The 25,560-nt window shown below is 36.5% G+C and overlaps 1 protein-coding gene across 2 annotated transcripts in view; it reads left to right on the top strand.

The window, feature by feature from the left end:
* Nucleotides 1-25,560, top strand: part of RASGRF2 (Ras protein specific guanine nucleotide releasing factor 2) — a 130,424-nt gene that overhangs the window by 56,412 nt on the left and 48,452 nt on the right. For both annotated transcript variants that reach the window (XM_065661466.1, XM_065661465.1), the window contains exons 4-15: nt 311-400; nt 2,082-2,335; nt 3,461-3,540; nt 4,007-4,200; nt 5,640-5,749; nt 7,754-7,872; nt 13,605-13,765; nt 14,737-14,803; nt 15,643-15,779; nt 19,661-19,743; nt 21,847-22,095; nt 22,432-22,820. In XM_065661466.1, coding sequence (XP_065517538.1) covers nt 311-400; nt 2,082-2,335; nt 3,461-3,540; nt 4,007-4,200; nt 5,640-5,749; nt 7,754-7,872; nt 13,605-13,765; nt 14,737-14,803; nt 15,643-15,779; nt 19,661-19,743; nt 21,847-22,095; nt 22,432-22,820 — 1,933 coding nt within the window. The remainder of the gene's footprint in view (nt 1-310; nt 401-2,081; nt 2,336-3,460; nt 3,541-4,006; nt 4,201-5,639; nt 5,750-7,753; nt 7,873-13,604; nt 13,766-14,736; nt 14,804-15,642; nt 15,780-19,660; nt 19,744-21,846; nt 22,096-22,431; nt 22,821-25,560) is intronic.

Genomic DNA, 25,560 nt, shown 5'->3' with positions numbered 1-25,560 from the left:
GTGACCGTGGCAGGGGGTTAGAACTGAATGAGCTTTATTCCAACCCAAACCAATCTGTGTTTCTATGAATTAGAACATTTTGCTCTGTACATTGCAATAATATTCAATATTTCTGTAATATTTGTGAAAATAACAAGGACCAGTAAGGTTAATATGCGATTGTCTCCCTGCAAACCCTTGGCTAAATGCTTTTTTCAACATTTTTTAATATATATTTTTTCAATATTTTTAATGTATTTTTTCTGTTGGTTCTGTAACTGTGAATCTCATTAGCTTGAGAGAGCATTTAATGAATCATTGTTTTTGTCAGATTGTAGCTCTCAACAAAACAAAAGAAAGAATGCGGCCTTATCAAGGCAACCAGGAAGATGAGAACCCAGATATTAAAAAAATTAAAAAGGTAATTTTCTTAAGAGGAAAAGGGTGGGATGGGGGTGCACTTCTGTATTTTAGTCTGTCTGTTTTTTTCTGCATTTATTTTTCACTGAGTACAGTCAAATAGCAAGATTCCTTTTGCTCTGCCCTTATTTAAACCTCAAATTACATCAGCTTCCTATGCTTCAGTGCCACGTATGTATTCATTATTACTTGCAAGATATATATTCAGTTTCTTAAAGAAGGTTGCACATTGTGCTCAACTGCTTTTTAAGGCTGAAGTTAAGTCATGGGCTGTATGCTCTGGGAATCAAGTGTAGAGTGACTTTATACTCCTTTCTGATGAAAATGCTTATAAAGATGTAAGAGAATGACCTTTATTCTGCCACTGAAACTGGAATGCAGATATTACAAATGCAGAGAGCAGGCTGGTTTAGGTTGACCCCTGCTCTGTTTGATGGTGATTGTTTCAGGATACTATGGCCAGTGTTCTTCATACCAAAGACAGAATTGTCCCACTCTGTATGGCATTTATATGTGCAGCTTTTGGCAGTATTGCTTAAGACTGGCTATAACCAGCCCATCGCTAACTCTCTCAAGTTCTAGTGCATGAATGGAATTCATCACATCTCCAAGCGTGAATGGAATTCACGCTAGAATATGTGGTTCTATACGTGTTACCCTTATTCTCACAGTGTTCAGTCTCTTGAATTGCATAATATCCTTTATGTGATGTGGACTTTGTGCCTTTTTCTGGCTCATGGGGTCTTAAGTCAGGGTCAGCACTGAGCTTGTGTGAATTTTCATTTTCACATGGATTAAGCATTGTAGAGAAGCTAGAAATGTCTCTTTTAGTAGAAGAACTCTGATTTTGTATGTAATTCACAGAATTCTACGTCTTGGTTGTTTTGACAATTGGAACCTTTTCAAAAAAGTTATTTATTCAAAGTAAACTGCTACCAGTGAGATTCTGCATTTCTCTTTCAAGATGAATGATCTCTACATCAAGATCAGGACAAAGACATACAGAAATTTTCTGTGACCATATATAGACCTTTTCTTTAATCTTTAATATACTTGTAATTTCAATGGGTATTATGCTAAAGTAGATTTTTCCATGACACAGAGGTGCTTTTTAAGAATCCCAAATATCTGTTTCTTCTGGATAGTAATATTTCTGGCCTAGCTGTCTGGTACTAAGCAGTATATTGATACATAGCTTTAAATACACATGCTAAGTGGTTTCTATTCAAAACTGAAAACAGCTATTTTAGTATTATGTCAGCAAAGATGTCTGTCTTAAAATGCGTTACCTGGAAGCATTGCACAATACCGTAGGAGTTATAAGAGAAATGTGTAGAGGGAGGTAAAAGGAGATAAAAAGCCTGCACAGTGTGTAGCATGGTTGTGCATGATGGGAAAAGTATATACAATGTTTGAGCTTGCAGTGAAAGATACTTTGATATGGATAGGATGTCATCTCAGTTTGTTTCCTGGCAACAAGTATGACCAAATGATTGTAGGAAATTTACTAACAAAAAACAAAACAAACAAAAAAAATTCAAGAACAATTATAGATCAATAAGGGCTTGTTTGTTTTTTAAATAGAGGTATTTCATTTACAGTCTTAGCTCTACAAGGAAGAGCTCATGATAAGTTATGTGATGTTTTTTCTGATTCTTGTTTTCTGCTTGGTATACTTTTAGGTCCAGAGCTTTATGCGGGGGTGGTTATGTAGAAGAAAATGGAAAACTATTGTCCAAGATTATATATGCTCTCCCCATGCAGAAAGCATGAGGAAAAGGAATCAGATAGTTTTTAACATGGTGGAGGCAGAATCTGAATATGTACATCAACTTTATGTTCTTGTGAACTGTTTTCTTCGGCCCTTAAGAATGGCTGCAAGTTCAAAGAAGCCACCTATCAGTCATGATGATGTCAGTAGCATTTTCCTCAACAGGTATGGGGATTTTTGTTTGCTTTCTGGGGGTTTCTCTGACCACTTCTTCCCATTCTCCTTCAGTTTACAGCAGTGAGGTCTGGCGCTTGATTTTTTTTTTTTTTTTGCGCTAATGGAAGCAATGTCACTGAGATAGACAATGTGTCCAGGATAAAAGGCAAGGTGCTGTTGATGATGCTGTTTGAAACCAGATAGACCTCTTTGTCTCTTTAAATTCTGTTTCTTCCTCTGCTAGAGGAAAAAAAAGAACAAATGACAAATTGTGCCTCTTGGGACAGTTCTTATAGTTTTCTGCCACCTTTCCTGTTTCTTTTAAGAGAGCAAAGTCAGACTTAGTGGCCTCACACGATCCAGGTAAGACCCTGAGGAGAGTGCATCAAATCTTCTATTTTCTGTTGTCCTGCCTAAGGAGCCTCCTTCCCTCTCTTTTCATATCCTACAAAAAAACGAATTGCTCTTTGCAATAAGCATCCAAGTACCACAGTAATGAGTATGTACAAAAAAGCCAGCAGGCATCTAACATTTGATACAGGGTTGGGATTGCATCCAAGTCTACCCCAAACTTGAAATAAGTGGAATGTTTTCCTTTAGTTATGAGACAAGTTTCCCTTTCATAGCTCATTCACGATCACTATACTCTGTTTTTTCTTAAAACTGGGATGTCCCCTGCTTCTGTTGACCTCATAAGCTAAAATACAGTATTGAGGTTGATGTTACAGAAAAGTTGTAAACTTCAGATCTTAAACAGCTGCAAGCAAGATTGTAGATGACTACCATTGGCTTGAGATTTCTGCGTCTTATTGTTCCTCTTAAACAACTGAATGCATTGTCAAGGATATTCTTAGAAAACCCATTCATGAAACTATGGAATGTTATTTAATAGATGATTTTATTTAAAAGATCTAAACAGACAGAATATGCTTTATACACCAAATACTATGTATTTTTTAGGTATGCTACACTCAAATTTTTAATCCATGCAACAAAAGTAAGTGCTTACTTGCTTAGTAATAACTATTTTCAGATGCAAAACATACTACTAACCAGGAAGAGGTGTTTTTCTGTGAATTATTAATCAGAAAATAAAACCTGAATTATCTTTTTGTTTAAATACTTACTTTTCAGTGAAACTATCATGTTTCTTCATGAGATATTTCACCAAGGCTTAAAAGCAAGAATAGCTAACTGGCCTACCTTAATCCTAGGTGAGTTACTATATTTTATCTAGAGGTACAATTTTCATATTTAGTTTTGAAATTACAGTAAGGTTTGGGGTTTTGTTTTGTTTTGTGTTTTTTTAAAGAGGACTTTCTAAAGTCCTCTTTGAATGAAACACGTTTCCAGAACTACCACCACAAGATCTGGTATAGTGGGAGTCCCATGTGGGCAGTAATGCCTGTGTTCCAGTTGATACATGAGAATGCCTCTGCCCTAAGCATTGATTAGACATGGGCCCTGGAACTTTCTGTGATATTGTCTGGTTATTAGCTAATCAGAACAACCATGTTTTGGCAGGTAAAAGAGCCAAGTTTAATATTTCTGAAATATCAGTGTATTTGAAACTGAACTGATTATAGTAATTCACTTCCATAGAACATAGTAGTTTCTTTAGAAATATCTTTCAAGAGATGGGTAGCTGGGAAAAAAAAAGCATTTCTTGACTTTTTCTAGCTGATCTATTTGACATTCTACTGCCAATGCTGAACATATATCAAGAATTTGTTCGGAATCATCAATATAGTCTACAAGTACTGGCAAACTGTAAGCAAAACAGAGATTTTGACAAACTCTTGAAGCAATATGAAGCCAACCCAGCATGTGAGGGGCGAATGCTGGAAACTTTCCTTACTTACCCCATGTTTCAGGTAGTCTCTGTATATTTTCTGTGACTATTTGTTTTTAATGCTTGGTTGATTCATTTTGTGTTGCTGACATTACAATTTACTGAAGATTCTTCTTGCTTAACTAAAACCACTTTCATGCAAATTAATCTGTTTTTAATTTTTTTTTTATTATCATGCTGAACCTTTGCCTGTAGAGATATTTTCCCCAACTGTACTGCTTCAAGTCTATTGAGAATCTTATGTATGTTGAAGGAGAATGTGGGATGAAGACTAAAAGAAAAAAAGCTGAGAAACAATCGCTCTACTTCTGCCTGCTACAGGATTATGAAACAGGCCAGAAAGGAATAATATATCTAGTATAGCAAGTTAGAGCAGCCACAAACGTTTTAATAGGAATACATTTTGAAACTTTCCTGCCACTTTGTTCTCCAGTGACTTGATCTTTAGATAATTATATTGCGGAAGTTTTAAGAACTTTATTTATCCTGATATTTTGTCTTGATCTGCCTGGATTAATAACTTGGAGCTGTCTTAAGAGGTCTGTGAAACACTGGTCTGATGGTTTTGTGCCTTTTACATTTAACCTAATATTTTACTCATCAAGAGAACAGTGAACTCCCTCAGTGTCAGTGATACTTGTGTTAGTGCTAGTTATTAACAATTTCTCTTTTTTTTAGTGTAGAGCTTATATATTGTACAGTTTGGGGATTTTTTGATTGAGATAAAGGAAGGTCATGGGATCTTAGCAGGGAGAGAGAGGATCCTGTTGATTTGTGATGGAGGATATAATTGCTGACGACTTTCAGTTTCACCATAATAAGGCACTTCTCCCAAAGAACTTTTATTCTGTAAAGACAAGCTATACTGCAGTATCTCTTGTTTCTGGTTAAAAGCCCTGAAACTGCTCAAAGTAATAATAAATGGATCAGGGTCCCTGTGTTACCCTGTAGTCTTTAATAGCCAAATACTGCATATTCTTCAGTGTCCATTAGTGCAATGTGAGTTTTATCTAAATGCAAAGAGATTAGCTGATGTTTTCAAAGTCACAAGAAATTTAGATGCATGTATCCTATTACAATTGAGGGAAGGCTTGTGGATCTCTCAGGGAGTTTTGAAAGTTTTCTTTATTGGCAGTGGAATAGCAGCTTGAAACAATGAAATTTAACATCATACTTGTGGCTACCTCTGATCTGAACTTTTCCTTAGAATGTATTAAATGGATCTTGCACTTCCTGAAACTGAAAACATACATATACATACACAGTCTCTGTCACCTAAAAGTTCAGTAATAGTTACATTTTGAATGTATGTAATAATCATGTAGCTATGAATATTCATTTAAAAAAATAAGTGTGTTTGCAAAACTTTTCTGCTAAAGGTAATGGCTAGTATTTAGCAAAAAGCTGTACTGGAGTTACTCCTTTATAGAGTTACTTACTTCATACTTAATTTGTTTTAAGATTCCTAGGTATATTATATCACTTCATGAACTACTGGCTCACACACCACATGAACATGTTGAGAGAAAAAGCCTTGAATTTGCAAAATCTAAACTAGAAGAACTTTCAAGGTAAGCTATTTTTACCTTTCTACCTTTCTAATGCCTGATAATCTTGTATCAAAAGGTTTTGAAATTAAAAATCTATTTTCTTTATTTTGGTTTGGTTTTGTTCTTTTTTAAAAAAAAATTCTTGTGAAGAAAAGGATCAAAACCAAACCAAAACAAAGGTAATGAAAAATAAAACCCCAAATATCCCATCCTACTATTTTGTCCCTTCTGTTTTTTGTTTGGCTAACGTAAATCTGCAAGTGTGTCCTGGTATTTTGGGTAGGGTAGAATCTGAGTTGCCATAGGAACTGCCTACTTCTGGGTTTCGAGCAAAGCAATTATGTTTATATAGAGAAATATATCTATATTTTTTACAGTTTAAAAGAGGGCATTGCCGATACTGTGTGATAGTGGGTCTTGAAAAATACTGAGTTCTCAATCTGTGTTATAGTTTATGTGCATTAATGAAATAAGTGATTTTCGCACATGCTTCAGATAATGCTAGATAAACAGGAATTAAAGATAGCTTTAGAGAACTGGTGCTTCCTGTAGAAGCCTGCAAAATTAAGCTCTTCCCTAGACTCCCAAACCATTCTTGGGTGTTTGCCTCTATCAGCCCAGTAAGAAACTCGGTTGTTATCTCTGGGAGACAAAGTTTGCTACTGTAAACAAAGAAATGCTGCATAAAATCCAGGATATAAATCTGGGGTATCTGGAGTATTCACCAAGGATGTACTTTGGAAATATTTAAATATTCCCAAAGTATGTAAATACTTTACATATTAATACGTATTTTGTAAAGTATTTAATATATAAAATAGGGATCAGTTTATAGTTTTTGTTAATGTCATGCTCTTGACTGCTCAGTTGTCTTTATTCTGTTAAGACAAAGTTGCTACCATGTGCTAACCACTTGTTAATTTAGAGCTTATTATTTTTTCCTTTTTGGTGCTGCTGTATATTTAACAGAGACAGCTATCTGAGTCAGGTCATGTTGTGCCACCTCTTCAAGCTCAAACTTCTTGAAGAGTGGGGAAGGGAATATCTTTTACAGAAATTCTTGAGTTTGATTCCTGTGGTGTTGAGTAAGTTCTGCCCTGTTCCAAGGCCATCTGAAGCAGAAGGAAGTAATGACTCCCTTCCACTCAAGCAAAGAATTTCTGTGTCCAGGATTTTATACATAAGCAGATCAATCAGCTTTGACTTGGATTCAGCTCAGAACTCAAGAGTTCATTGCTGAGCCAACTAACTCATCACTGAGTGTTCAAAATTGAGGCTGAGACTGATTGATTTTTCTCTGTTTATAAGGCAAGCACTATAGACCATAAGTACAAAACTTTGTGACTAATTTCCATCTTTTTAGTGTAGTTCTGAGGGAGGAGGACCTTTCAGATAGTGCCGTCCAGTCCCAATTTAGGAAAATATTATGCATCACAACACTGTATAAACATCTGGGTTGGTTTTAGCCTTGAAAAAGGTCTATATACCTCTGTGTAAGGGAAGGTTGCTTGTGAAAATAAGTGGAATAGAGTAGGTGGTAAGCCATCAACAGCATTTGCATGGTTGTTACAGGAATCAAGGTCTAAGTGAATGGTACATTGAAATGGAAACTGAAGCAGAGCAGAGTGGGAACCTTAAGTCATGGGCAGAGACTCTACAATGTGTTAATATAGCTAACACAAAGTGCTAGGAAACACTTCCAGGGTTGTAGCAGCCTAGTCTATTAACGATCAAGAAGTACTGTTCTGCCAGGAGTGAAGGGTTTTTAGCTTGGTGGCATCTTCGAAATGTTCTAAGGAATAATCTAAAAATAAGTCTAACAAAATTGTTTCCACTGCTGAAAAAAAATTAAATTACTGCAAAAATTATTTAAAAGGGAGGGAAAAAACAGGTAAGAAGCTTGGTCTAGAGTGATTATGTACTGGATAGGTATGCAGCTGGCTGTGTAAGTGCACTTGAAAATGGACACAACAGGTACAAGATACATTCCAGAATTTAAAGTGCATTTTGTATTATGTCTAACAGAGTGATGCATGATGAAGTGAGCGACACAGAAAACATCCGGAAGAATCTAGCCATAGAAAGAACGATAGTAGAAGGCTGTGATATATTACTAGATACCAGTCAAACCTTTATACGCCAAGGTAAGACATTCTTTTTTAAAGCTATCTATATAATAATGACAAACCTGTACTAAACCCAGCAGGGTTCATCAGGTCACTGCATTGGGCACATGGCCTGATGACAACTAATTCTGGGCTGTCGTGGAACCTCACTTCTGTGCTGTTTTCTTTAAGAACCATGAAAACCAGCAGCACAAAAATAGTACAACACCCATGGGACAGTAATGTACATTCTGCCTGGACTGTGATCTTCAAAGGGATAGAAATTGCCTACAGCTCCAGAGACCAGGGCTGCTTAGCCAGTTAACATGGCAGTCCCAGCTGATACCAACATTTGGGTAAAAGTGCAGGAGAAGCTTGAAGCTTTACAAGTGGTAAAATAATTGCTAGGAAAGAAAAGAGCTGTCAATTGTTCCCATTTTTCTTGGTGCTTTGAAAACAGCTCAATGACAGTGTGACCATGGATGTTGTAGCTGATCATACTAATTTTGCCCCTTGAGATGCTCATTTTTGGGCTTTTGTAGAAGTTCAGGATAGATATAAAAAGCACTTCTACACAAGAATTCATGAAGAAAAGGCTTCCTGTTCTGCCAGGAATGTAAGACTACTAATACAATAGTTAATAAAACAAGAGGGAAAGAGCCATACTGTATTCATTTTTGTCTGTTCTTGGTGGGTTTGGAAACTCTTTTTATTGAAATTTAGTTACAGCAGAAGAATTTGTTGTTAAATTCCACAAAATTGTGGTAAAGTAACTCTTCCATTTAAAATAAGTGTCACTTTTTACTAGGAACTGCAATCTGGTTGCATTTCTTATTTGGTGAGATTTACCTTTTTTTTTTTTTCCTTCCATATGTATAATTTCCTTCTGGACCTTTTAAAAAACAAGTTAATAGTTTTGTATACAGTAACTACAGATCTGTATGTAGCATAGGGTTTTGACTGGGAAAAGCCTCTTTGTGTCTGAAAAGCATTAAATGTATTTAGAATACACCTAAATTACATTCCTAATGTAATTTAGGTGCATCCTTTCTTGAGATCTTTTCATGAGCCTCAGCAGAACAGTTGGTATCTAATAGAGCTACATACATGGTAATTAATAGGCTTTGTATACATTTTGAAATCTATTCTATGCTGTTTCTGTAGTCATGTGGCCAAACTATGAAACTTTCTGTAATAACTTCCAAGATTGTTTGTATGACAGTCACTATTAAATTTCTTGAGTCTTCATTAGATGTGTATTTGTTGTAACTGAGGTATTTAAAGAGTTATGCATACGGCTTTAAGAAAAACGTAGAGCTGTTGTGTTGTATCCACAGCCAAAAAATTAGAGGGCTGTGATAATCCTAGATTGACTTTAACCATGAAATTTAATTTATTTTTTTTATTTCTTTCAAGGTGATTACAATATTTCATATTTATATATTTGTTGGGGCTTTCCTTCTTAAGATTGACTGGTATTATTTTGTCTGTGTACGCAATGTTTCATCAGTAAAATCTTACTATTTTTTCTGGGGAATCAGTCTGAAAAAGATTACTGTTGAAGGGTTAGACCCAGGTCAAACTCTTTGTTTTGGTCAAACTTAAATAGTTTAAGTAAATTAAATTCAGATTTCTTTCTGGGCATACAGTCAAAGGATGATGGGTAAGACTGTATGTTACAGGGGCTGTACAGAAGGCTTTTGGAACATCCACTGCATGTGATTTTGTGTGAGTGCAAAAATCTGAATAAGAGTTAATGAAATAACACAGAGCGATTTTTCCTTTCACACATGACAATAGGGTCACTCTGACTGTGATGTGCACCTCCTCTGCTTTTGATTATGCTCCTATTCTTTGTGTTGATCAGTGTAGATTGGTACAGGAAACCATTTTTCAGCTTAAAAAAGGAGAGATGTGCCTTTAGCTTTTTTTCAGGCTTTTTCTGCTAAGGCGGATTACAGTTTTGCTGTTTTATATATTTTATTTTTCTATGAAGAGATTGATTCTGTTGAGCTATACAAGTTGAGACCATAGGAACTATCTTTGGCAGTGCTTTGCAATGAAGATCATGGATTCCCCTTCAGGTTTCTTTAGGTCTGCTTTTCTCTGTCTCTTGCTTAGATACAGCCTTCATTGCCAGGCACACTGTAAGTCTTGGCAGACAATTAAGGAACGTTTTCTTTTAGAGTCTGAAGGAAGCATAAGGAGTCCCAGTCTGCAATCCAACATTGGCTGACACCCAGACAACAGGGCATCTCAAGGCCCTTTAGATGCCTCTAAACACCCTGTCTGATATTCCTGCCATTGGCTGTTATTAATTTAGCTTTACTAATAAATACATCTCAATTACAAAATCATGGAGTAGTTGAAGTTCAAAGAGACTTCTGGAAATTATCCAGTCCAGTCTCGCCTGCTCAAAGCAACATCAGCTGGAGCAGGTTGCTCTGTTCCATGTCCTGTCAGGTTTTGGTTGTTTTGAAGGATAGAGACTCCACAGCCTTTTGGAATGAGGAACCCGTTCCAGTGTTTGACCATCTGTTCCAGAGTTTGGGGATTCCAAGTTGAGAGAGAGGCAAGACAACAATAGATAAAAACCCTACTAGTTTATTATTATGCAAAAACATAAGGGGAAAGAGTTGGCAAAGGGTTAAAGAAACAGTGATGAGTATTTTTGGTGAGTGTTTATCTTACCAGCCCCAAAGACCATGTGATGCTGATCAGGAAACTAGCTCTGAGAGTCATCACAGTGTGAGGTGGCAGGCTCAACCTTAGGAGGTGTCCCTGTGGAGGCAACGCTGACCCGGGTGGCATGAGGTTCTTCCTCCCCATCATTGCATGAGGCTCGGGCTTTTATACAAGCAAAAATACACACTCATTCTGATGTTGGGGGCCAGCCTACATCGGAATGAGTAGCCAGGTATACTAAAAGGGTCTTGGGGGGTCAGGACTTTTAGGGGATTTTTGGGAAGGAGCCACCACGGACCATTATCTCATGTGTCTTGCAACTGGTATGAGAATCTCTTTTGCTATCAGTGGTGTTAACTCCCCTATTTTCAAGATTATGTTCCCACAACGCATGCCAGACAGTACTGTTCTACTTTTGTGTGTTTCACCACAGACCATTATCTGTTGTTACTGGCACACCATCTTTATGGTAAAATTAAAAGACCTCCAGAATGGAGAAAGACAAACTTCGAGTTTGTAAATCAGGCAGTTAAAAATGTATGCCCTTTTTTTTTTTTAATACAACCTTTTGTATTTCTTGGATTGAACAAAGGGTAATGGAGTGACTGTTCTGGCAGTATTGGAGTACTGAAAGTGCTTAGGTTTGTAGCTGGATAAAAATTCCTGAGATTACACTGATCATCCAAACTATACTATTAATGAATTTTCTAAAATTAGGCTCACTTGCTCACTGCAACTGTACATCTGCCAGTCGTGACCACTTTTTTCCTTAAGAGGAAATCTGTAGTAGAATGCATAGTAGGCAAACACCCAGTTTCATTAATCTCAAAAAGTTGATAGGAATGCATGAAGTCCTTGCTTGATGTCAGTCATGCAGCGTGTATGTGTTTCCCTCTGTAAATAAGTGAAATAATGCAGTCTGTTGTTTCTGCATTTAAAAAAATCAGTTTATTCTGATTTACCTTACTAAATGGTAACATTTCAGTTCCATACAAGAACACCACATAACCTGCAGCCCATTTTAGCAGAACATAATATGATATTTCCAAAGAATTCTAATGAAAACTAAAAAATTAAAAAAAAAAAGCTATCTGTACCTGTGTACCTGTAAAGCTTAACCTGTAAGCACATCATACTAATTGATTGATGGCTTGGCTTCATGAGTGAAGATTTGGGAAGCGTTTTAACCACGCTTACTAGAAGCATGATGACCATGGGCATGTGGGATAGGCAAATTTGTTTGGAAAAAAGGCTGCTTAGGCAATCAGGAAATTTCCGACCAGGACTGTCAACTCCTGGGGCATTATTCTAAGAAGCGAAGCAGAAATAAGATGTACAGATAGAATATTGTTACCCTATGTGTGTAGAGGGAACTTCAGGAGAAAAATAAAAATTATGCTGAGAATTTTGTGATGGGAGATTGCTTGGGAATTGTTTTTTACACAATACTTAACTTACACAATTACACCTTGCAATGTGACCTGGGGGGGGTCAGTATAGAATGGAAAAGCCACCGTTCCAACACATGGGAATGATCTCCTTCCTGTCTTTCAAAGTTGGGGCAGGTATGCTGTTTAGTCTGGAGGAAATGTACAACAACGAAGAAGTATCTGTGGGTTTTGGTCAGAATTTAAGTGAATACAAAATATGTTCCAGACCTTTGCAAATCTCTGGAGTACTACTTCACTGTTTTGTTGCAGTGGCACAAATCACTTTGTACACTTTTAGTTTAATTATGAATTGGCTGTCAAAGAACAGTGTTCTGTTGCATATTTACTGGTGTATGTCTTGCTATGCCAGACAATGTGAGTTTCAAATATATTAATACTTTAGGCTAATCAGATATATGGAGGGAGCTAAGTGTAAAAAAATATAGATGAACAGTAGCTTTCTCAATTACTTTAATTTCTTTGTTCAAGATTCTGCATGTGAACTTTGAACAAGATAATTTATTTGACAATGTAGAATAAGAATTAGTAATCTCATATTTCATGGGTGATTCTTTCATCCATGCTTGCCACTAGTTTGAGCATTGATACAGCTACACTAGTCCAATATCTTGTTGCCTCTGGAAGAGTAAGGCCAATATCCATCCCCTCATGCTTGTTCTGCTGCTTTTGACTTCCTTTGCATCATCACTGGTGATTTTTTGACCTTTCAAGTGAGGGATATCAGGGAGTTAAGTCAGCTACTTCTTTGTAGCATTAGTTTCCTGCTGGTTTAGCTCTATTAGGTAGCTAATGTTGGAATAAGATAAGAGCCAGTGTAAGGGTGATAGTAAGGATAGATGTGTGGGAATGAGATTAGGAGGTCTTTTGGCTGCCCTGTCTCGTAATAACCAGTTGTATCATAAAATCCTTCCCTTTGATATATAGAAGAATTGCATTTCACTGCCAAATTTAACTCCAGATCCAAATTCAGAAGTGATACATGTGGTGGTACCAATCTGGAAAAGTTGGTCAGAGACTAGTTTTGAGGTATGAAATGTCAGAGAAGCAAAGCTGTCCCCAGTCTGGCGTTCTGCATAGCACAAATTCAGACTTACATAAGCAAGTTCAATTCAGTTCAGAAGTATTTTACTGGTAACACATTTTAGATGAGCTGTGGAGCACTGAAAGTTATACAGTAGAAGATAAGAAATGGGCTTCATTTCCATCTCTCTTGCACACAGGCACACACACGAAAACTCTTTTGCTTCAAAACCTGTTCTTTTCATCCTCTGCCTCTATGGCTTATAAGTAATATATCTTTTGCAAGTCTAGCAGCTGTCAAAAGTGCAGTTTGCTATTCAGCTTCATTTTCTGATCAATGTGTGATTAGTGTGTTTAAATTGCGTAAGAATTTGCCCAAGATCTAATCCTGCCATGCATTTGTCTAGATATACTTGCTTGAGTCTATTTATCGTAAAAAACAAAGTGAACTTGTATGTAAAAAGGGGATTGACTTGTTCTTAAAACAGATGCTGATGTATATTGGTGCATACTACAATGAAAAGCTGCATTAAATAAAAATACAATATTCAATGCGTTAATACTTTAAGCACTAAATGTTACTATGGTACAGTAAATTTTGAATCTTATTGTCAGGTTCCCTTATTCAAGTCCCTTCAGTTGAAAGGGGAAAACTTAGTAAAGTTCGTCTGGGATCATTATCTTTGAAGAAAGAAGGAGAAAGGCAGTGTTTCTTATTTACAAAACATTTTTTAATTTGTACAAGAAGTTCAGGAGGAAAACTGCATCTTCTCAAGGTACAGACTTTACATTCTAACTCAATTTACAAAATGAAAACACAACTTCAATATTTCATTATCTTATGGCTTTAACCTGAGATTTGCATATATTGTTACGGATAGAAGCAAGGTGATGCACAGTAGTTAACTGCTTTTCCTGCTTATTACAAATAATAGAATTTAGCCAAAGTTCTTGCTAACTACATTTTTTTTCCTAAGAGCATGTAATTCTAATAAGCTGGGGGTTAGAAACAAGACCTATTTGTCTCCTTTCTGTTGTGTCTATTTGTATAAGCTAGCACTGAATATCAGTTTTCAGTGCATAAACCAGCCTTGGAATTACCAAGGAATATTTTCCAGAGCTCTAAGAAAATAATTTTTAAAAGTCAAACAGCACATTCTCTGAAGATGAAAGCTCTTCTAAGAACACTCCAGTCATATTTGTGAAGAATCAAGCTTTCATAGTGTTGGCTTGTGAATAAAGAAGTGTTGATAGTTTACAGAATGGATTATGTTGAATAGAATTTTAATTTGATAAAGACGTTCCTGAGAGGTTTTTAAGACTGTTTGCATGCTTTCTCACTCTTCACCCCTTAAATAGTTCAAATATTTTGCAAAGTAAATAGAGAATAACCAAACTTTAAAAAAAATCTTGTATGTATTTTATTTAAATTCAGGAGAAGATGAAATTCTAGTTACCTTTTTTGATAGTTGTGAACAAGTCTGTATTTGAGATAAATTACAGTGTGGTAAAAATGAAAAAAAAAAATTGTACATAAGAGTATATTGTTGATTTGTTGGAATAAGAAAAAAGTTATATCTAATCTGTCTGGGTGCAGTTCTTGAGTAAAAAAATGCATCATGAAATTGATGTATCTTCCTAAAAACTTTAATGTAAAATCTTAAAGTATATCAGTGTTTAAAAATAACTGTAATAAGAAATGGAAACAAATGTAAAAATCTGTGAAAAATGTGCTTTGTTTTCATAGACAGGCGGTGTTCTGTCTTTAATAGAGTGCACACTGATCGAGGAGACAGAAGCAAGTGATGATGATTGTAAGTTAAGTTCAGCTCTTTGTAGTAATTACAGTTTCTAGTTTCTTTAAATTGGTACCCTTTGTTTATTCTTCACAGGAGCAAATTGGTATGTTCTCCCCTTTCATAAAAACTGGGGAATACAGTGTTGAAGTGCTTCAGTGGAATAGATGTTTTAGTAACGGACATGCTGGCATAGATAAGAGGCTTTTGTTGCTATGTTTGTTCTTGCTGTTGACATCCCACATAGGAGTTTCAAGTAGACTGACTGAAGGAATGTGACAAATTATTTGCTGACTTTTATATTACAGCTTCACCCAGAGAATGATGGAAAGAAAAAAGTATGCCTTAAAGAACCAATAGCTGATCGGGTTTCTTAAATACATGGGGGTTGATTAAGTTGGCAGAATCAGTGGAAAGTTTTGTCTTGGAGTCCTTACAAATCTTAACTGCAGGCATGCTCAAATGAAATAAAACACAACCTCAGGCTGATTTTAGTGTTGCTAATTTTAGCTTCCATCCTGCAATTTTAGGCAAGTTTTGCACTTGAATTCTGAAATCAGTTTTCTTTAATTTCACTGATACTTCTTGTATACTGAGGGTATATCAGCATAGCAGTGCAGAAGGACTTTAGCCTTACTTGATACCTTTAAAAGTAATGTACAGCAACTTCCCAGTATTGCATGCTTGCAACTTTTTTTTAATTTTGTGTATGAATTTTTGATTCCCAGTTGGGTTTGCTCTTTGTCAGAGAGATGTTTTAAAGTAACTTCAGTTTTAAATGAAACAAGTATTTTCTTTGTCTTACATTCTGAAATATTACATTTTGACTTTGGGGTTTTTTTCTCTCCTCTGTAAAGCAAAAAGTTCTGGACAAGTGTTTGGACACCTTGATTTCAAGCTTGTAGTTGAACCTACAGATGCTCCTTCTTTTACTGTTGTCCTTTTAGCCCCATCACGACAGGAGAAAGCTGCATGGACAAGTGACATAAGTCAGGTAGTTTAATGTATTAATGTTTATATTGAAATCTTAGTTTATTTTGCATTTCTGAAAACTAATCCAAAGGAGAGATGTTGATTTCTTGAGGGCTGATTTGCTGTAATATATGTGAAAACCCCTTAGTGTTATCTGTTTTCCTCAAAATTCTGTAACTGCGTTTGAGTCATTAGTGAAATCTGTTTCTCATTGGGAAAGATGGGATGTAAAATACAAAATTGTCAGCTGACAAATATAATGGTAACGGTAGTAGTTTTTATGCCTAAGGAGAGCCCATCCAGATGCGTATTTTGATTTACTTGTTTGTTCATAACTTTCACACAGATCAGAAAACATCTGAGAGTCCTGAGAGTGAAAATGATACCATCTCACATCAATAATCATCTCCCATGCAGTGAGAAAATAAGATAAACTCTGTTTCCCACCAAAAAGTATACTAACAAACCATTATTAATAATTACTGAGTATTCTAGCAATGTGCAGTTGTCTTTATCGTGAATGAAGAAAAATGGTGATTTAAAATGCTTCAATGTCAGGGATCAAAAAAAAAAAAAAAAGAGTGCTTTTGGCTAAAAACATAGCAGAAAAACATTTGCAGGAATCTGTTTGGGGAAAGAAATTGAATGCACTGTGAAAAATCTGAACTTTCAGGCAACCAGATATGAATTAAGGCATTGCTGTTTTGTTTACAGAGTTACAGAAGCACATAACAATTTGGGTTGGAAGAGACCTTAAAGCTCATCTAGTTCCAACCCCCTGCCATGGGACACAGTACATTGATAGTTCTGAATTTGTGTCCTGTTCTCTATCAATATCAAGATAAACAGTTGATGAGACAAGTATCAGTGTGGAATTTGATGGATTCTTAAAGATGCTACTGTTGCTGGCAACATCTCCAAATGAACTGGAGTCATAATTAGTAGGAATTGCTTAAAAATAAGTATTTTCAGTTGCTTTCTTCTGGACTATTATAGAGGAACAAAAATAAAAAAGATAGAAATCTCAAAATACAGTCTGAGCTGCACCTCAGTGCATACAGGTCTTACAGACTGACCTGCTTGCAGATTTTTTACAAAATGGATTTTCAGTATGTATGCTGTTCCGTTTACATACGAAAGTGTTGGAATTATTTGGGGTGTAGGAAAGACTGCCTAAGAACTGGCCTGCAACATGGGTTGCATGGGATGCACAGGAATAAGTCCATTCTTAGCCTAAGTAATATTAAATTTAAATGAGAAAGTCAAATGCAGTCCATGTAGACTAGAGATCAGAGTTGGGTCTGCCTCCAGAGGCCAGCTCTTCTCCCCCAAACCGCTCCAGCTCCAAACAACCCTACTGTGGTGTTAGGGGAAGAGCTGAAAAGCACCACAGCTGACTGGAGAGCTGCGTGCCTAGAAAGCTTGAGAGTGTTTTAGCAAGGCAGAGGTAAACATCACTTCTCCAGGAAGGGAAGCAAGAGATGCTGAGGGGATAGGCAGTGACTTAAAAGAGATAAAGGAATAAGAAGGGACACAAAATGTTCTGTATACTCCATGTAGAGAGCAAAAAAGAAGAAAATATTGCAAGAAGATTGCCACTTGTCTTCTGCTGGAGGAAGAAAATTAGGGGTGAAACAACAGATAATGCATGAGAACTTCTAAATGAGTGAGACCACTGGTCTCCTAAAAACCATGATGATAAGAGGGCTGGAGCACCTCCCGTATGAAGACAGGAAAGGTTGGGGCTTTTCAGCCTGGAGAAGGGAAGGCTGCATGGTGACCTGACAGCAGCCTTCCAGCATCTGAAGGGGGCCTATAAAGGATGCTGGAGGGGGACTCTTCATCAGGGACTTTCGTGACAGGACAAGGGATATTGAGTTAAACAGGGAAGATTTAAGTTGGGTATTAAGAAGAAATTCTTTACTGTGAGGGTGGTGAGGCCCTGCCAGAAAAAGAAGTTGCTCAGAGAATCTATGGCTGCCCCATCCCTCGCAGTGTTCAAGGCCAGGTTGGAGGTGGCTTGGAGCAACCCGGTCTAGTGGAAGGTGTCCCTGCCCATGGCAGGGGGCTGGAACTGGATGAGCTTTAAGGTCCATTCCAAACCAAACCATTCTAATTCTGTGATTGAGCCCTGGCTATAACCCTCAAAGAGAACACAGGAGTTATGCTCACAAAAAGGGCATCTAAAAACATTTTGTAGTAAGTATGTGTTTTCCTGTGTTACCAAGTAAAAAAAGTATACGTGTAGTTGCTGTTCACTCACAGCATTAGTCTTCTTGTTTAGATTTCAGCTTCTTTTTAAATTATATATGCAGAAGGACTATTGGTCATATTTTTTCTATGTTCCTAGTGACACCTCTTGAATTTATATTCCTTTCAAGCAAACCATGCAATTTTTATGAAAAATGCATGGATTTTGTTGTTGATGAAGAAGCCTGCCTTCTAGTTTGAGCTTGTTGTCCTTCAGCCCTGGATCCCCATTACTGTCAGGGAGGTGATAAATGCTAGGCCAGTGCAGACTGATCATAAGAGTGCTGAATTACCTCAGGCAGTTTTATGATTGGTGCTAAGGGCTTCTCTGTGAATTTTAAATTCACATGGGGGAAATTATGTATTTTTATTTGATGTGTTTTTCTCAGTGCTTTTAAGTAACAATTTGCTAAGATGATAATGTGAATTGTTAAAACTGAACTTTTGAAATAATCTTAAATACCTGAATTTAAAAATACATCTAGCTACATAGATCATATTTTAAATGCATAGCTATATAGATATATTTTAAAACTAAGAAGCCTCTGATTATCTTGTTTGACCAATCTAACATCAATCATTATTTTGCTATGAGATGTTCTAAAGCCAGCAGACTATTTTTATTCTTGAAGTCAAGGTAAATGTGCCTTGTATTGAAGTCAAGGTAAATGTACCTTAGTATTTATATATATATGCACGTATGTATATTAAAGATACTCAACAAATGAAACTACAAAGTATTATAAAGTAAGAGTCTTACAGTATTAGGTAGGAAGTACTTGTTGCAGAATGTATAAGCCTGATTCTCTGGCAGACTTTATGCTGACTTCCAAGAGCAAGGCTTATGGTGCTGGGTTGTCTTAACTATATAAAAGTAAAAACCAGAAAACAATGGTGTAGAAATGGCTTTGAGCTACCCCTGTGTGCCACTAGCACTGAGCTTTTCTGAGGCTTGAACAACTTACACACCCCTAGTCTGTATACTTCTACTGGCCACAGGACAGCATGCAATTTCTAAAGTAGTATGTGCTGAGGCCATGCCCCAGAAGTGTCTTTCCAACTTCTAATGCCTAGCCTGAAACATTTATGCAAGACTTTGCAAGGAACTACGTGGGCAGCACCCTCATAGCTATGTGTCACAACAACAGGACCACTTGAATTTGTTTTTACAAGTGTATTTCTAGAAACTGTTTATATTTCTCTTTGGTCTTTTTTGCACAGGGTAAAGGTTAAGTATTAGTGTATCTGTGTATAAAGGAGTCTTAACTTCCCTGCAGTATTGATTTTTCAAGCTTAATACTCATTCACTAATTGTTAGGGGTATTTAAATCTACTCAGTTTCAAAGGAACTTCAAAGGAAATTTCACTTCCAACTCAAAATACTACTTCATGTGAAAAAAAAGGTGCTGAGCTGAATACCCTGGGTATACTGGTAAATACATGTGGACTTGCAGATGTGCAGATCAAAAACAGAAGACTAGAGAAGCCTGTCTGCTATAAATCTTGATTCACTGACTTTCATGTATGAAAATACCTTGCACCAATCAGTCCATACCTGTAAAAACTATGCTTTATGCTTATAGCGATATGGAAAGTGTGGAAGTCCCCTTACATTGTGTATCGATTTTAACTGATTTCAATGTTCATTTTCAGTGCATTGATAATATAAGGTGCAATGGTTTAATGACCATAGTGTTTGAAGAAAACTCTAAGGTCACAGTGCCACATATGATCAAGTAAGTGCAGCATTTTTTCCCCAGTGTACTAAATATCTTGTTGTTTGTTTGGTTTTAACTTTTAACAAAATAGAATGTGTATTTCAAAAATGTAACCTTTTAATTTCCCCCCCCCCCCGTTTTTTCTTGAATGGATTTAATGCTGCTTCCCAAAATGTAGCTTTTAAAATCTCTTCCTTGAAATTATAGGAGTGACTCAAAATGGTAAACTGTCAATTCACAATATTGGACTGAATAGGATTACAGCTCAGATTTTTCTATTATTTGTGAAGTAGCCTTCAGTTATGCATTAGATGAATAATTTTATTTTCTGTTAGCTTTTCTTGGTCATGCCATTCCTAATTGTATTGAGTACACTTAAAATGTATTCAGAGATTGGGTGCCTGCAGACAAGTATGATTTTCCAAGGTACTTTGTTATATTAGCCAAGTCTTTTCTTCCATTTCTCTTATTTCTGAGAAAAAAAAATTGTTTTCTCTCATAATTTTAACTGATCACATGAAGTTAACATTATTGTTCATAAACCTGCTTCTTTCACCCTTGAATTATTTCAATTTTTTAAAAAAAAATTTTTTTAATTGTAGAGAGCAATTTTCAGTTCCAGTTTCTAACACTATTTTACTTCTTCAAACCTCTGCAGGTCTCTATGTGCATGAGTTTTACCTACTATTATCCAATATAAATATCGAGGAATAAAACCTAAGAATAGAAATATAACTATTTCTTTTCTTACTGTTATCTGTCACTAGGCCATTTCTCTCTCTTGGATGTACTCTGTACATGAAGTTTTCTCAGATGCCTCTTGTAGTTGCTGCCTCTCTTCTCTTTGTATATGAAACGAAAAAGAGATAACGTGTGAATACAGTGAAAGAGCACATACCTTTGATCCCTGGAAAAAAGGCATTTTGTTGTCTTCAGTTTTGTTTCAGGAACTCTCCAGTGTGTAAACACTTCTGTTACCTGCTGAATGTTAAAAATACATTCATCTGTTTTCAGATTGTGGAGTACAGCAAGGTCTTACTCCCGATGTCAAGAGAAAGAGCTCTTAATTCTAAAAAACATACAGGATCCTAACTACAGGCACAAATTTGGTGTTCTCCTCCTGCGAAGGAAATCATCCAATTTTCAGTACACATTGACTTTGAGAGTCACATGTCTTTGGATGAAATAAAAAAACAAAAACAAAGCTGCTTTCCTGAGGACTCAAGAAAGAATAATTGTTTTGTAATGTATAAGTTACATGTAATGCAGTGTGTGTGTGGAATGTCTTCATACTGTATTCTAAGAAAATCCAATAATTTTAATGAAAAAGTATGGCAATACTTTTTTTTTTTTTTTACAAACTAAGCCTTCAACTACATAAAGTTAAGGAAAACTAAATTGGAGAAATGGCATTATGAGTAGGATTATGTAAATGACTGATTTTTGTCTGTTGTCCAAACCAAATTTAGTCCTTTTTTTTTTCACTGAAACAAAGACTCGCCATGGTTTCTGCTCTGAAATTTGAGATATTTCATGCTGTTCCCTTTTCTTTTTAAAAAATAAAAGTAATTCTTGGAGCCTGACAGCAAGTGTTACCTTGCAGGTGAGCCTTAAGATTAGCTAACAGGCTAATTTTGCTGTCTTTTGCTAGGGTCCATCGGTTTAGTTTAGATAAAGCTAGATCCCAGCAGAAAAAATGCAGTCAGTCCACTGTTATTCTATAGTGAGCTTTTAATAATATTGGTGTACAAGCCACAACAGCCTGAAAGAGACAAGAGGGGACAAATCTACCTCCTATTCCATTTCAGAAATTTAATTATTAATGGTTTCTTAGACTTTGAAATGTAAAGAAATTATTTGTCAGAAATAAAATTTAAATTCCCTTGGTTATGGCATAGATTATAACTGAATGGAAGCAGGTGTTGTGAGAGATTAACAGTTTCCTGGTGGTGTTGAAATACAAGAATGCATGGATATTTGAAGCTTTTATGTTGACAGGAGCAGCTAAAATGATGCCATTACTGTACCATGATTATAGAATCATGGAATCAATTAGGTTGGATAAGGCCTTCAAGATCATCAGGGTTTCGGTGAATTGTTCTCACTTTAATTTTTGTGTAGATCTGATGCTCGTCTTCATAGAGATGACATTGATATCTGCTTCAGCAAAACACTGAATTCCTGCAAAGTACCCCAGATCCGTTATGCAAGCGTTGAACGCCTTTTGGAGCGTCTAACAGACCTGCGATTTCTAAGCATTGATTTTCTGAATACTTTCCTACATACGTACCGCATATTTACAACTGCAGCTGTGGTGCTGGAAAAACTTTCAGACATATACAGACGGCCCTTTACTTCTATTCCTGTCAGGTGAGCTCTGGGGATTTTCCCTTTTAATCATAGGTTTCTTACGGAATTTTAATTTGTTGGGTTTTGGTTTTTGGGGTTTTGTTTTTTTGTTTGGTGTTTTTTACCATCATTTTCTATTACATAAATTAACTAAGAATAAGGTTTTTGCTTTGTTAATAAGGTGGAAGTTTTCAGGTAAGTCTGTCTCAACCTTCTTCCTAGGCTTTGAGGGCTAAATGTCATGCAGATTTTGCAGTGCCATGCATATTTGTCCAAAACTTCTTTGCAAGTATTTTCACTCTTAAATCTATTTGGCATTTGTTATCATCTTTTGCTTTTTCTGTTTCTCACTCTCAGGTCTCTGGAGTTGTTCTTTGTTACTAGTCAAAACAATAGAGGAGAGTACCTGGCTGATGGCAAGTCACCACATCTCTGTCGCAAGTTTTCTTCTCCTCCTCCCTTGTCACTCTCCAGAACATCCTCACCTGTCAGAGCCCGAAAACTGTCACTGACCTCACCACTGAATTCAAGGATTGGTGCCCTTGACCTCTCTGCTTCATCCGTGGCAAGCAGTCCTACCTCAACCTACAGCCCGGCCACCTCCCCACCACCGTCAGGTAGCAAAGTACCGCTGGACCTTAGCAGAGGGCCCTCCTCTCCTGAGCAAAGCCCTGGCTCCATAGAGGACAGCCTGGAGAACCCTCGTGTTGACCTCTGTAACAAGTTGAGGAGAAGCATTCGAAGAGGTATTATATACCCAGAAAATACTGAATGCTATTTTTTAATAAATGGGGCTATCTCTAAGGTAGGCTTGCCTTCTATCAGAACACTGCTGAATTGTTTTGCACATCTCTTTTTAACTCCTGATCAATGCAAGTTGTGTTATGAAACCAAATACTTTGCTCTCTGTTTCTTCTCTAGTAGAGGCTGTGATGAGTTGTTTGTTTTCCTTCTTTGTAGGAAAAGCAGCATGGCAGAGTGGCCATGTTTGTTTTCACTTCATCAGAGTGATAAGGAGAATGGCAGAAGGAAATATTTGAGGCCACTTTTGTTTCCTGAAGTGAAAGATTTTGGGGTTGCACTGTTATTCCAGGAAGTAAAACATTGTTAAAAAGAAATAGGGATGTAAAGACAGAACAGATTTAACATGTTTACATAACAGGACTAGTTTTCCAGAAACTAACCCAAACAAATAATTTGTTACTCACTTGCTACATCGGTGATATTCATACCACTTGGTTGTAATCTGTCCAGAAGGTAGATGTCTAAAATAGATTAATTGCTCCTTTGTGAAAGCCTGTTTTCCTCTGTGGATTGTGTAAGGCACCTTGGAATAGGTACTGCTTCCAGAGGTCTGAAGTTAGTTGATATAAACCTCAGTGTTGGCATCTAGAAGGGGATCATTGTATTCATAGATGACAAAGCTCTAATCTCACAGGAGGCATACTTTCTCATAGAGAAAGTAGCTCTAATCTCATAGGATACATAAGTGTGTGCTTATTTCTCATTGCTCTTTTGGGATGGAGGGATTGAAGCATGGAGGGAATTAGAACTATATGGTATTTTTTTCTAATTTTTGTTACATTAAGCAGAAAATAAGGAAATAAAAAAATCTGTTTTGTTCCTGAAGTTCATGTTTAGAAATTACCTTATATGGCCTGACTTACAGTCTGAGGAATTTGAACTTTGAACCTGAGCAAAATTTAGCCCAGCTTTACTTGCAAGTACTTGTAGCAAGGAAAATTGATATAATCTGAGGGGAAAGAAGAGGATTACCAAACATAAACTGAGTAAAGCATTATGTCTGTTCCTTACTGATGAATTGAAATAAGTGCCCTGGTAACAAATTTGATATTGTACTATGCAGAGGGATTGCTTTTACATGATGCAGTCAATTGTTTAACAAAAGAATGCTTTTAACAGGCAATTCAGCCACCTTAGCATTATAGGAGTCTATGCTTGCCAATGCTTTATGCTTTCATAAAATGCTGGTTGGCTGTTACACTTAATCCTTATATTTCTGTACACTGGATGTTATTAAATGAGTAGTGTAACAGAATGTTTACATATGTAAAATATAGTATTTACTACGCAGATTTGGGCAAATTCTTCTTGTGCGCTAATATAACCACATTCAAATCAATATGATAGCACAGCATGTCCCAAAATATAGACCATGCGTTAAAATTAATTATACACAGGTAACTGCAGTCTTAGACATAATGTTTTTTGCTACATACTGTAAAGGAAAATAGTAAAGAATAGATTATTCTGGCATGGTGTTAGCAGTAGGCGTGGTTGCAGAGGTGCTTGTATTTTATATTCCAGTCTATCAAAGCTGGAAGTGTCATCTGGGCAGTGTAAGGAACATTTGGAAATGGCAAGAACCTCATATAAATGCTAAATAACCCTCTGTGCAGTGTCTCCAGTCCCTTTGGGGAGCAGTTGGCACTCAGTTTGGAGTTTGGAGTGAGGTAGCTCAGTTCTGCAGGGGAAAGTCCTTTTGTCACCCAGCTGCATGTAGCATGTTGGGGAAGAGAAGTAAGTTTAGGAAAAAAAATCTCTCAAGGAGAATGGAGATGGGTAATAATAGAACTACAAAAAGTTAATCTGCACGTTTCTTATCGTACGTAATGTGCTTTTCACTTCCGAAGTTTCCTGAGTAAGGAGGCCAGTTCTACTTATCAGGAGCTACCAACCCATTACAGTTAACACTGCTGCTCTGGTAGTGCCAGATTTCCAAGAAAACAACTGTGGCTTGATCTAAATCCAGTATAACCATGCAGATTCTGTTCCCCAGGACATATTGTTATGGTGGTTGTCATTCTTCAGTGTTGTCCATTTCCATCCTGGAGTTACCACCTTCTTCACCTACTTCCAAGGCTATTGTTTGTTTTGAAAGTTTTTGGTTTGCAGTTTTTGTTTATATATATATTCTATATATAATGTTTGTGCTACAGTCACAGTTGTCATTCATATCAAATGTATGATATATTTTATCAGCTTCTTTTCCCTCATTTCAGAAGTTGTATTTCTGCCATTCCCTTTTTGTTCTTCTGATAGAAGAACTACTCCATAGAGTAATACACCTTCCAGGGCTGTTTGGCTATTTTATTAAGCAGGTTTTAGTTACACACGGTTTTCCAACACAGAAAATTTTTTGTAGCTCATATAAAACTTATTACTTCAATTATCCTTATTACATGTGTGTTTCACTGCAAATTCTGCCACCTTCTCCAAGCTATTTTGAAAACTGACAATTTGCTGGTTTCCACCAAGTTCTTTATTTATGAGCTTTGATGTGGCTATGCCATTGGTGCAAAACTTCCCCAGTCCTTTAACTCCACCCAAAGGATAGTTATTACTGTGTCTTCCTAATGCAAAAATTCCAGAAGCAGTACCATTTAAAGCAGCTATATACCAGAGATTAAACATAAACAACTTTGTGTTAGATGGTATTTAGTGGTACTAGGCTGGTGTTGAAAC

This window comes from Lathamus discolor, chromosome Z (genome assembly GCF_037157495.1).
Source record: "Lathamus discolor isolate bLatDis1 chromosome Z, bLatDis1.hap1, whole genome shotgun sequence".
Classification (NCBI taxonomy): domain Eukaryota; kingdom Metazoa; phylum Chordata; class Aves; order Psittaciformes; family Psittacidae; genus Lathamus; species Lathamus discolor.
Note: the sequence above shows the minus strand (reverse complement) of the source record. Positions and strands in the feature narration are given on the sequence as shown.